Below are 13,693 nucleotides of genomic sequence, written 5' to 3' on the forward strand. Positions count from 1 at the left end.
AAGGAATGGGAAAGTTGTAAACATTTTGTTTTTCCAATCTCCATTCTTTAGCAAACTCAGAGTCTCATCTAGGCTCTCAGTTGTTCTACTTAGATTATTATATTGTTTTTCTACCATCTCAGTTGTGAAGAGGGCAGGGTGGAATGATACCAAGATTTTATTAACCAGTCTATTTGGAGCCTGCAAACTATAATTTTACCTTTTCCCTTTCTCTGGTTGTCCAGAATTTACTATGGTTGTTCTCTCGTTGACCCCTGGAGAACAACTTTGGAAACACTGTGTGTTAGTGGAAGTCATTATCCTAACCATAACATTGTGTTCTGCACATTATCACCTACAACTGCAGTTACTGAAATTAACAAAAACACACTGACTCTACTCTCTCTCAAGAAAACCATAGTACACGGAAAAAGAAAATTCTCCTTTAGGCCTACCTGCATTCAGCAAGCATTGCCTGAAGCCATTCCCAGTCTGTTTCCCCAAATACCCTTAGAAGTGCAACCATGGCCCTGAACTAAAGACCTGGTGAATTTTATCTTATGTATCTCTCCTACTAATTAGCAATATTTTTGATCCAAGCTATTCTTGTCTTTAGCCACCATCAAAGTGTAATTTATTATAATTTTTCAGGGTGTTTTTGTGCTTCAGCCTGACCAGATGCAGGTAGGAGTTTTCTCTATACTCATGGGGATTTATGGCTTTCCTTATCTATACTTCTACCTGTAATATCAGGATTACCAAATATAACTGGATGTTTGTTTCCTTGTATGCTGAGGAGGATTAAGGATAGGGGTGAAAATATTCTCCTTTTGCCCCACACTTCTCTTTCACATCCTGCCCACTTCCAAGTAGAGTGAATTTTGATCTCACAAGAGAAGTATCAGCCCGGGGTTTTTTTTTTCCATGTCAAGACAGTATTTTGGAAATATTGTCCAAGAAAGTGTAAGGCTTTGTTGTGTGAGTAAAACACAATTGGGTGACTCCCAGTTCTTTTTTAAGCCCTTGTTTAATAATCCCCAATTCTTCCTTCTCTCCTTCTCTCCTTCACATTTTCCCTTGGGCTGTGGAACAGGAAAAGATAAGTGAAATTGGGAGGGAAAAATTCCCAACTGGTTGGACAGAAAAACAGGTTCAGAGTGAAATTTGTTCTGTGGGATATTGAGAAGCTGAGGTGCTATGCAGGGCAAATAGAGTCCTGGGTATAAAGGACTGAAAGAGGTGGAATCATTCCATACTTAGTACAATGAAAGTATGTTTGAACGTTAGAGTACACACAAGCAAATGAGAGTACGTACTTACACTTGAGGTAGAAGAATATGTGTAATTAATCCTTTTTACCATGATGTTACAGGTACTAAATCCCCTTCTGGTTCTTATCTTCATTCCATTGTTTGACCTTGTCATTTATCGGCTGGTTTCCAAATGTGGAATTAACTTCTCGTAAGTGCTCACTATGCCTTTGTTATTTAAACTAACTTAATATTTGCTCAGCTTGATAAAGTTCAATGTCAGTACTTTTCTACTTAGTCACGATTTGTTTTGGTTTATAATTTTTCTGCTTCTATGTATCTAAGTTAAACTAAATGCCTATTGATACTGGAGGATGGGAATTAGAGCTAACTAATTCTTATTATAGACAGTCCAAGCCATTATTGCCGACTGAACTGTGTGATGTTGAACAGGTAGATCTAACCTTCATGGAAAGTCAAAAGTACGTGAGAATAGAATCCTCAATCAACTTGTTGCTTTATTCTTGAATGTTGCCTCTTCAAAGTCTAAAGCCTATCATGACAACTAATCCCTTTAAATCTTCTATTGTCTATATGAAACAAAGTGGGTACCTAGTAAGAGTGGGAATAGAGTTGTCCCTAATTACTGCTTTCCCCCCACTCTAAATAGGAGCACCAGGTGTTGTATGGAAATGTTGAACATTGTAGACATGAAACTAATATTACACTGTGTGTTAACTAACTGGAATATAAATAAAAACTTAAAAAGAAAAGAAGTGTTATTCTTTGTAAATTTGATCAGAGGGTTTTCAAGCCTCCTCTAATTCCTGATTTAATAGCAATTTCTTTTTGATGACCACATTATCATATTCAAATGTATTCAAATGGTCTTTTTTCATTTACTCATTGATTGAGCAGATATTATTGAGTTCAGCACCAATGCCATGCAAATATAACAGCACAGATCCAGCCCTGAAGGAGTTCACTGTTTAATAAGGGAGGTAGAACACATGCAAGGATAATTATTACACAATGTGATACATATTAAGTGCAGTAAGAAGGGAAACAAAGTGCCAGGGAAATATAAAGCAAGGAGAGTCCTTCCTGCTGACAGTCAAGAAAGACTTATAAAGAAGAAGAAAATGAGGTAAAAATGTATAGTGCCTGGCATATAGCAAATGTTCAATATATCTGGCTGCACTACTATTATTTTTGGTTATGATGACATAATGTATAGAAAGACCATCATAAACAAAAGCTGATGTGGGAAAATGTGGTGCATTAACAGAGAACTCTTCAGTGTGAGGAGTAGCTGGGACCAAATCAGGAAAGGTCTTTAATGGTAGGCTTAGAGGGTTTAGATTTAAAGTTTAGTTATATTGTCTCTCTCTTTCCTCTGCAGATCACTTAGGAAAATGGCTGTTGGTATGATCCTAGCAAGCCTGGCGTTTGCAGTTGCAGCAGCTGTAGAGTTAAAAATTAATGTGAGTTCAATAAATCTAAAGCTCCATGAGGGCAAGACCATATCTATGGTATTCACTCTTCTGATTTGTTCAATCCTGGTTGCCTGGGACCTAGCACAGTCAGTACCTGATCTAGACAGTACCTGATCTAAAGAGGGTGCATCATAACTATCCGTGGTAAACGAGTAAATACAAGGGTAGAACAGCAATGTAAAATGAGGCCCACCTCCCACCTGAGTGATTCAGAGTATATTGTCAAGGAATTCCCAAACACTAATATCCAAGGTATCTAATCATCCCTTTGGGAACACAGGCTTTTGAATATTTGGCAGATGGAATAGCCATTATTGGGGAATGATGTATGAGGCCACAACTGAGTCAAAAAGCATGGAGTTTGTTACGTAGCATCAGTGCTTGCTACACTGAGCTGGTGCTTCCCCCTCCAAACTGCCTTCAAAGTTTTCTAAGCCAAATACTCTTCAGAGGGAGAAAACTGTCCTCTTGACTAGATGGACTAGGCTGTCAGAGATAGGACAGAGCTATGTGTTCTCATTGTATTTGAAGGGTTATTTGTTGGTAATTCTGACATGCATTCTATGCCCTAAGAGAATGACCCCACCGCAGCCCGGTCCTCAAGAGATTTTCCTGCAAGTCTTGAATCTGGCAGATGATGAGGTGAAGGTGACAGTACTGGGAGATGAAAACAATACTCTGCTGGAAGAGTCCCTCAGATCCTTTCAGGTGAGATATGGACTTGACTTAATTAGAAACACATTCAGGGACACCTCGGTGGCTCAGTTGGTTAAGTATCCTGAACTTTGGTTCAGGTTATGATCTTCTGGTTGGTGAGTTCGATCCCCATGTCGGGCTCTGTGCTGACAGCCTGGAGCCTGCTTTGGATTCTGTGTCTCCCTGTCTCTCTGCCCCTCCCTGGCTCACCTCTGTCTGTCTCTCTCTCAAAAATAAATAAACACTAAACAATTTTTTTAAAAAAGAAACACATTCAGATTATGCATCAAGGTGACAGCATAATATAGTGGTTAGAAGCACACACTTGTGGAGTCAAACTGGCCCCAGTCCAATTCCTGGTTCTGCCATTCCATAGCTATAAGACCCTGAACAAGATACTTTATCTCTAAATCTCAGTTTCATCATCTGTAAAATGGCAATAATTTTTATGCCATAAGCTTTTGTAAGGATAAATATTATATGTAAAGCACTTAGTGTCAGGGACATTGTAAGCTCTCAGTGGATTGTCATTTGTATTGTTATTTCAAACTGCTTCCTAATATCACATCCTCTGGAAGGATTTGGCTTGTATATTTTCACTAATATTACTGTAAATATTCTGAAATATTTATTTTAAGATATTATTTTTAATAATAAAAATAATATACATCTATTGTTGAAAACTGAAGAGTATGTAGAAAGACATAAAAATCACCTGTAATTCCACTACCCAGAGATGATCAATTAAGCATTTTTGTATAAATGAATAAATACGTTTTTAAAAAGTACTCAAACTCTACATGCTGTGTTGAACTTTGATTTTTTTAACATTAATCATATCATAATCATCCTTCTTTGTCGAGAGCATGACTTTAATGGACACATGATATTCCATTTTATGGATATATCATAGTTTACTGAGGTATATCCTTATAGGTATTTAAGATTTTTTTATTATACATAATCCTATAATGAACATCCTTACTCATAAATCTTTATGCATGCCTCCAATTACTCTAATATAGCATATTCCTAAAAACAGAATTGCTAGGTTAAAGGGCAAAGTTGAAAGTATCTGATGAGCTCACCTGCCCTGGGATGCTATGAGACTGTGATGTCTACAATGCATCAGAAGTTGAGCGTGACAATTTCTTCATTCCACAGAAGATGCCACACTATGCCCAACTCCACCTAAAGACAAAAAGCCAGGATTTCCACTTCTACCTAACATATCATAATCTGTCCGTCTACACTAAACATTCTGTGGAGGAGAAGAACTGGTACAGTCTGATCCTTCGAGAATATGGAAAAAATATTTCCAGCATGATGGTAAGTTGAGGAATGATCTAGGTTCCAAACTGTTATCTTTTTTTGACTGGATCATTTATATCTTACCAAAGATATGCCTGATGATCAGATTTCTGACTATCAGTTCCTTGTTGTCACCAGTAACTGATTTTTACTTTCCTCTATTACAGGTGAAGGATGAAGGAAACAAAACAGCCAATGGGATGACAACTGTGAGGTTTGGATGTCAAGGAGACCCCAGGCCACTCTGTTTTGAATCTTGGTCTCTCTTCTGATCTGTGGGGCTTCAGATAAAGTAGCCTCACATTCTATTTGTCTTGTACAGGGATTCTCTCTCCTATAATATCAAGGGCATGGGTATCAGAGGCATTTTCCAGGACAATGAGAGACAGGTTTGCTTTCCCATGTGGTATTAAAAGATGACCCTGTATCTGTATATGCCCCCGGTGCTCTAATGTGTACATCCCTTTTTGTTGAATTTTATCCACTTATCTTGCTCTCAGGAAAATAACTGAGTACTTCCCTCTCTGTGATCACCAGAGAAAAATTGAGCAGTGAGCAAATAATCCTTTCTTCATGGTTGGTGGTTGAATATCCCTTATTGTTACTGTGTTTTTAAAGCATAGTTTTTTGTAAACCTGTAGAAGCCCTATGGTGTAGTAAAGGTAACACCTTTGGTTTTGAATCCAGATAAGGCAAAAATCATGTCAGATATCCAGGGAAAGTTACAGAGATAGAGAACCCAAGAGGTCACTGGTCTCTGTAGCAGGAATCAGGCATGAAATAGAGAGATGAACATACTTATGGCTGTCAAGATTAGGTGGTTGCTATTGTGTGCCAAAAACTGTTCTAGGCATTGGGAATATAGCGGTAAACAGGTGTCCCTGTTTGGGAGGGTTTGTCTGATGTGTGACAATGTCTCTACCCTTAGGTTTATTAATACATTACACAAAGAAGTCAACATCTCCCTGACTACAGATATCTTCCTCAGTGTTGGTGAAGACTATGGTGTGTCTGCTTACATAACTGTACAAAGTGGAGAGTAAGAGCATTACCCTTGTGGACCTTTTACTTTTATCAACAATTGTTCTTTACTTTTATTTTTCGTTTTTGCAATTTCATTTTATTCCACTGGCCCAATGTCATTGTACAAATAAAATTCAGTTGCGTTCCAAATAGCACAACAGAGTCTTCTGGAATGGCACCCTACATATAACAATTGTTTTTTAAATGTTTTCTTTGCATATAGGTGTGGGGATTGATTTTGAGTGTACTCAGGTTTCCTGTTTTATACTGTTTCACTAATTCTTAAGACTTGGATGAGAAAAACACATAAGGCTTGGGTGAGAAGACTGAGGGCCTGAAGCCCACAAAAGAAGATGATTTGTGCCTTCTTTATTCAGGCATAAGGTTAAAAAAAAAAACTACCTGACAGACAATGAAGAGCTCAGATCTGGGTCAGAAAACCTGGCATTAAAATCAATCACTCCTAGAGACTTCTTTTCAAAGAGAAATGGTAGCTTTGCTGCTTGACTCACCATGAATAGAGAGATGAGGTCACTCTTTCCCTGGAGATGGGAATGCATTTTCTAGAATAAATGTGGTGTTTATTCTAACTAAAATTGTCCTGTTCCAGATATGCTGCAGTACATTGTAGAACAGAAGATAAGGACTTTTTACTGAATATGGGTCTACTAGACTTCGGTGCAACTTATCTGTTTGTTATTACTAATGTAAGTAACTCATGACCACCCTACTCTCTCCTTCCATATATCTGTATCTATATTTATATCTATATATTTATTATCTGTATCTGTATTTATCCTGGGATCCAAAGAAAACTGTATGTTGGTGCAGGGTCACATACTTATTTCTAGTGTAAAGTGATAGGTTCTTTCGGGACTTTAGAAAGTCTATTAAGGTCTCTATAAGGGACATTAAAAGAGATAACATAGGCAATAGGCATATAATAGAAATATAGAATGATATAATAGGTGGACTTTTGTGTCTGAATTCTTTCATTTGGCATATTTTCCAAGGTTAATTCATGTTGTAGGATGTATCGGTGCTTCATTTCTTGTTACTATTAATTAATATTCCATTATATAGATGTGACACATTTTATTTGTCAATTCATCAGTTAATGGACAGTTGGGTTGTTTCTACCTTTTCACTATTATAAATAAGGTTGTTATGAACATTCATGTACAAGTTTTTGCATGGACATTTTCTTTTTTTTTTTAATGTTTATTTATTTTTGAGACAGAGAGAGACAGAGCATGAACAGGGGAGGGGCAGAGAGAGAGGGAGACACAGAATCTGAAACAGGCTCCAGGCTCTGAGCGGTCAGCACAGAGCCCGACGCGGGGCTCGAACTCACGGACGTGAGATCATGACCTGAGCCGAAGTCGGACGCTTAACCGACCGAGCCACCCAGGCGCCCCATGCATGGACATTTTCATTTCTCTTGAGTATATATGTATGAGTGGAATTTCTGGGTCACATGGTAACTCTAAGTTTTAACCATCTGAGGCACCACTAGGAACTTTTCCAAAATGAATTCCATTTTACATTCCCACCAATAGTGTGTGAAGGTTGAAATTCCTCCTCATCTTCACCAACACTTTTTTTCTGTCTTTTTTATACCCATCCTAGTAGATGTGAATAATATCTCATTGTGCTTGTGAGGGGGCGGGCGGGGGACACAGAATCCGAAGCAGGCTTCAGGCTAGGAGCTGTCAGCACAGAGACCGACGTGGGGCTCAAACTCACAAACTGTGAGATCATGACCTGAGCCGAATGCTCAACTGACTGAGCCACCCAGGCGCCCCTTTCTCCTCTAGCTTCTAGTGGTTTTCTGGCAACATTTGGTATTCCTTGATATGTAGAAGAATCACCCCAATCTCTGCCTTCAAGAGAAGGCTTGTCTGTGTCCAACATTCTTTTTTACGAGAATACCAGCCACAGTGGATTAGAACCCACCCTAATGACCCCATTTTCACATGACTAATTATATCTGCAAAAAACCTATATCCAAGTAAGGTCACATTCTCAGGACTCAGTTGGGGTTAGGCCTTCAACATATGAGTTTTAAGGGGACACAATTCAACCCATAACACTTGTATTCCTGTTATTATTCTATTTTTTGTTTGTTCGGTTTTTTGTATGGTACTCAGGATAGAGGTCATACATATTGTTTCTGAATGCCAGGATCTAATAAGCATTTAAAGTAAACATCATAAATTGGAGCTTGGGGGCCCAGTTTTTTCCATAGTCCTATTTTCTTTGGCCTGCACAGGACTGACAAAAGTAATAATAATCATTATTAGTTGACAATACTTAAAATTCGGTGGATTTCATGTAAGAAGCTGGATTCTTAACATTTCTCTCTCTTTTTAAAAAATCTTAGTTAGTTAACATATAATGCAATATTGGTTTCAGGAGTAGAATCCAGTGACCCATCATTTACGTACAACATTCAGTGTTCATCACAATAAGTGCCCTCCTTAGTACCCATCACCCATCCAGCCCATCTCCCACCCGCCTTCCTCCATCAACCCATAGTTTATTCTCTATCATTAAGAGTATCTTGTGGTTTGTTTCCCTTTCTTCTCTTTTCCCCTTCCTTTCATATGTTCATTTGTCTTGTTTCTTAAATTCCACGTGAGTTAAATCATATGGTATTTGTCTTTCTCTGATTAACTTATTTCGCTTAGCATAATACATTCTGGCTCCATCCATATCATTGCAAATGGCAAAATTTCATTCTTTTTGATGGCTAATACTCCACTATATATATATAGTATATATACCTATATACACACACACACACACACACCAAATCTTCTTTATCTGTTCATCAGTTTATGGACAGTTGGGCTCTCTCCATAGTTTGGCTATTGTTGATAATGCTGCTATTAACATTGGGGTGCATGTATCCCTTTGAATCTGTATTTTGTATCCTTTGGGTAAATACCTAATAGTGCAATTGCTAGACTGTAGGGTAGTTCTATTTTTACTTTCATGAGGAACCTCCATACTATTCTCAGGAGTGTCTGCACCAGTTTGCATTCCCACCAACAGTGCATGAGGGTTCCCCTTTCTCTGCATCCTCACCAATACCTGTTATATCTTGCATTGTTAATTTTAGCCATTTTGACAGGTGCGAGGTGGTATTTCATTGTGTTTATTTTTTTGTTTTGTTTTGTTTTCCTGATGATGAGTGATGTTAAGCATCTTTTCATGTGTCTGTTAGCCATCTGGATGTCTGTTTTGGAAAAGTGTCTATGCATGTATTCTGCCCATTTCTTAACTGAGTTATTTGGTTTTTGGGTGTTGAGTTTGATACATTATTTATAGATTTTTGGTACTAACATTTATTAGTTATGCCATTTTCAAATATCTTCTCCCATTCTGTAGGATGCCTTTTAGTTGTGTTGATCGTTTCCTTCACTGTGCAGAAGATTTTTATCGTGAAGTCCCAATAGTTCCTGTTGGCTTTTGTTTCCCTTGCCTTCAGCGACATGTCTAGTAAGAAGTTTCTTCAGCTGAAGTCAAAGAAGTTTGCTACCTGTTTTATCCTGTAGGATTTTGATGGTTTCCTGTCACACATTTGGGTCTTTCATCCATTTTGAATTTACTTTTGTGTATGGTGTAAGAAAGTGGCCTAGTTTCATTCTTCTACATGTTGCCATCCAGTTTTCCTAACACCATTTGTTGAAAATACTTTTTCCCATTGGGTATTCTTTCCTGCTTTGTCAAAGATTAGTTGGCAGTATAGTTGTGGATCCATTTCTGGGTTCTCTGTTCTGTTCCATTAATCTATGTGTCTGTTTTTGTGCCAGTACCATATTGTCTTGATGCCTACAGCTTTGTAATACAGCTTGAAATCCAGAATCATGATGCCTCCAGTTTTGTTTTTCTTTTACAGGATTGCTTTGGCTATCTGGAGTTTTTTGTGGTTCCATACAAATTTTAAGATTTGATCTAGCTCTGTGAAAAATGCTGGTGGTATTTTGATAGGGATTGCATTAAATGTGTACATTGCTGTATGGAAACCAATTTGACAATAAATTATATTTAATATAAAAAATGTGTAGATTGCTTTGGGTAGTATGGACATTTTAATAATGTTTGTTCTTCCAATCCATGAGTATGGAATGCTTTTCCATTTCTCTGTGTTCTCTTCAATTTCTTTCATAAGTGTTCTATAATTTTCAGAGTATACATCTTTTACCTCTTTAGTTAGGTTTATTCCTAGGTATCTCATTGTGTTAATGCAATTGCAAATGAGATCGATTCCTTGATTTCTTTTTCTGCTGCTTTATTATTGTTATATAGAAATGCAACAGATTTCTGCACATTGATTTTATATCCTGCAACTTTGCTGAATTCATGAATTAATTCTAGCAATTTTTTAGTGGAGTCTTTCAGGTTTTCTACATAGAATATCATGTCATCTGCAAATAGTGAAAGTTGCACTTTTTCCTTGCCAATTTCAATGCCTTTTATTTCTTTTTGTTGTCTGATTGCTGAGGCTAAGACTTCCACAACTATATTAAATAGTAATGGGGAGAGTGGACATCCTTGTCTTATATCCGACTGTAGGAGAAAAGCTCTCTGTTTTTCCCTATTGAGAATGTTACTAGCTGTTGGTCTTTCATATATGGCCTTTATGATGTTGAGGTATGTTCCATATATCCCACCTTCTTGTGGGTTTTTATCAAGAAAGGATGCTGTGTTTTGTTAAATGCTTTTTCTGCATCTATTGACAGGATCATATGGTTCTTAGACTTTCTTTTATTAATGTAGGGTATCACATTGGTGGATTTGTGGATATTGAACCAGCCCTGCAGCCCAGGAACATATCCCACTTATCATGGTGAATAATTCTTTTAATGTACTGTTGAATTCAATTTGCTAGTATCTTGTTGAGAATTTTTGCATCCAGGTTCATCAGGTATATTGGCCTGTAATTCTCCTTTTTAGTGGAGTCTTTGGTTTTGGAATCATGGTAATGCTAGCTTTGCAGAATGAGTTTAGAAGTTTTTCTTCCATTTCTATATTTTGGAAGAGTCTGAGAAGAATGGGTATTAACTCTTCTTTAAATATCTGGTAGAATTCCCCCTGGGAAGCCAGAAATTGTTGATTACTGATTTAATTTCTTTGCTGGTTACACATCTGTTGAAATTTTTCTATTTCTTCCTGTTTCAGTTTTGGTAGTGTGTGAGTTTCTAGGAATTTATCCATTTCCTCCAGATTGTCCTGTTTGTCGGCATATAATTTTTCATGGCATTCTTTTATAATTGTTTGTATTTCTGAGGTGTTGGTTATGATCTGTCCTCTTTCATTCTTGATTTTATCTATTTTGGTCCTTTCTCTTTTTCTTTTTGCTAAGTCTGGCTAGGGGGTTATCAATTTTGTTAATTATTTCAAAGAACCAGCTCTTAGTTTCATCGATCTTTTTACTGGATTTTGTTCTATATCATTTATTTCTGCTCTAATCTTTATTGTATCCCTTCTTCTGCTGGCTTTAGTCTTTATTTGCTGTTCCTTTTCTAGCTTCTTTAACTGTAAAGTTAGATTGTCCTTTTGGGTCCTTTCTTGCTTCTTGAGATAGACCTGAATTGCAATATACTTCCCTCTTAAGACTGCCTTTGCTGCATCCAAAAGGCTTTGGGCTGTGATGTTTTCGTTTCATTTTCTTTTTTCTTGTGGTTGACTTCAAGTTTCATAGCGTTGTGATCTGAAAATATGCATGGTATGATCTTGATCTTTTTGTACTTGTTGAGGGATGATTTGTGATTCAGTATATGATCTATTCTGAAGAATGTTCCTTGTGCACTCGAAAAGAATGTGTATTCTGCTGCTTTAAGATGAAATGTTCTGAATATATGTTAAGTCCATCTGGTCCAGTGTGTCATTCAAAGCCATTGTCTCCTTGTTCATTTTCAGCTTAGGTGATCTCTCCATTGTTGTAAGTGGGGTGTTAAAGTCCCCTACTATTATGGTATTATTATCAATGAGTTTATTTATGTTTGTTATTAATTGATTTATGTATCAATTATGATATAATGCCCTTCTTCATTTCTTATTTCAGTCTTTGTTTTAAAATCTAGTTTGTCTGGGGCGCCTGAGTGGCTCAGTTGGTTAACCGTCAACCTTGGCTCACGTCATGATCTCACAGTTCGTGAGTTCGAGCGCCAGGTCAGGCTCTGGGCTGACAGCTCAGAACCTGGAGACTGCTTCAGATTCCGTGTCTCCCTCTATCTGCTTGCACTCTGTTTCTCGCATTGTCTCAAAAGTAAATAAACATTAAAAAAACTTAAAATCTAGTTTGTCTAGATATAAGAATGGCTACTCTGGCTTTCTTTTGATGTCCATTCACATGATAGATGGTTCTCCATAGCCTCACTTTTAAACTGTAGATATCTTTAGGTCTAAAATGAGTCTCTTGTAGGCAGAAAATTGATAGATTTTTTTTTTTTAATCCATTCTGCTACTCTATGTCTTTTGATTGGAGCACTTAATCCATTTACATTCAGAGTGATTAGTGAAATTCATGAATTTAGTGCCATTGTGTTACCTGTAGAGTTGGTGTATCTGGTGATGCTCTCAGGTCCTTTCTAGTCTTTCTTGCTTTTGGTCTTTTTTTTTCCTCCACTCAGAGTCCCACTTCAAATTTCTTATCGTGCTGGTTTAGTGGTCACAAACTCCTTTAGTTTTTGTTTGGGAAATTCTTTATCTCTCCAACAGCCTTGCTGGATAGAGTGTTCTTGGCTGCTTATTTTTTACATTCAGTATGTTAAATATATTTTGCCACACCTTTCTGACCTGCCAAGTTTCTGTGGACAGATATTCTGCAAACCTGGTCTGTCTTCCCTGGTAGGTTAAGGACTCCCCCCGCCCCCCCTCCCGGCTGCTTTCAGGATTCTTTCCTTGTCTGTGTATACTGTGAATTTGACTATGATATGTCTTGGCCATAGCCAGATTTTGTTGGATTTAATGGGAGTTTTCTGTGCTTCTTGGATTTTGATGTTTGTGTCTTTCCCCAGATTAGGGAAGTTTTCAGCTATAATTTGCTCACATAATCCTTCTGCCCCCTTTTCTCTCTCTTCATCTTCTGGGACTCCTGTGATATAAATGTTATTATGTTTTAACAAATTGCTGAGTTCCTTAAGTCTGCCTTTGTGATCTCTAACCTTTGTTTCCCTCTTCTTTTCAGCTTCATTATTTTCCATAATTTTATCTTCTATGTCACTAATTTGTTCTTCTGCCTCATCCATCCTCATTTTTGTGGCCTCCATTTGGGTTTACATCTTCATTATAGCATTTTTAATTTCAGCCTGACTAGATTTTAGTTCTTTTATCTCTGCATAAATGATTCTGTGGTGTCGTCTATGCTTTTTTTCAAGCCCTGCTAGTATCCTTATAATCATTGTTTTATTTATTTTAAAAGATTTTTTAAATGTTTATTTATTTTTGAGAGGGGGGAGGGGCAGAGAGGGAGACAGAATCTGAAGTAGGCTCCCCACTGTCAGCACAAAGCCCAATGTGGGGCTCAAACCCGCCAACCATGAGATCATGACCTGAGCCGAAGTCCAAGGCTCAACTGACTGAGCCACCCAGGCATCCCATAATCATTGTTTCAAATTCTAGTTCAGAGATCTTACTTACATCTGCATTGACCAAATACCTGGTCATCATTTCTTCCTGTTCTTTCTTTTGAGGTGAATTCCTCTATCTTGTCATTTTGGAGGAAGAAAAAACAACAATAATAGAATGAAATAAAAATGGAAAATAAAGGGAGCCAGATCCTAGGTGTGTTTTTGTCTGTTTGTTAAGAGAGGCTTGATAGAAAAAAAAAAAAAGAGAGAAAAGAGGAGAGAAAAAAATTTAATTTAAAATTTAAAAAATAAAAAGAATAATAAAATAAAATTTAAAAATTGTGCTTTTTCTGTATAC

At 37.3% G+C, this 13,693-nt stretch overlaps 1 protein-coding gene across 4 annotated transcripts in view; it reads left to right on the plus strand.

Moving 5' to 3' along the window:
- The window catches only part of SLC15A2 (solute carrier family 15 member 2), a 67,183-nt gene that overhangs the window by 16,406 nt on the left and 37,084 nt on the right, over positions 1-13,693 (plus strand). For 3 of the 4 annotated variants that reach the window (XM_027060973.2, XM_015078221.3, XM_027060972.2), the window contains exons 12-19: positions 631-663; positions 1,352-1,440; positions 2,632-2,713; positions 3,299-3,433; positions 4,586-4,750; positions 4,900-4,946; positions 5,661-5,771; positions 6,366-6,462. In XM_027060973.2, the coding sequence (XP_026916774.1) occupies positions 631-663; positions 1,352-1,440; positions 2,632-2,713; positions 3,299-3,433; positions 4,586-4,750; positions 4,900-4,946; positions 5,661-5,771; positions 6,366-6,462 (759 nt within the window). The remainder of the gene's footprint in view (positions 1-630; positions 664-1,351; positions 1,441-2,631; positions 2,714-3,298; positions 3,434-4,585; positions 4,751-4,899; positions 4,947-5,660; positions 5,772-6,365; positions 6,463-13,693) is intronic. The other variant, XM_027060971.2, reaches the window with a different exon arrangement.

Source organism: Acinonyx jubatus, chromosome C2 (assembly GCF_027475565.1).
Source record: "Acinonyx jubatus isolate Ajub_Pintada_27869175 chromosome C2, VMU_Ajub_asm_v1.0, whole genome shotgun sequence".
NCBI lineage: Eukaryota > Metazoa > Chordata > Mammalia > Carnivora > Felidae > Acinonyx > Acinonyx jubatus.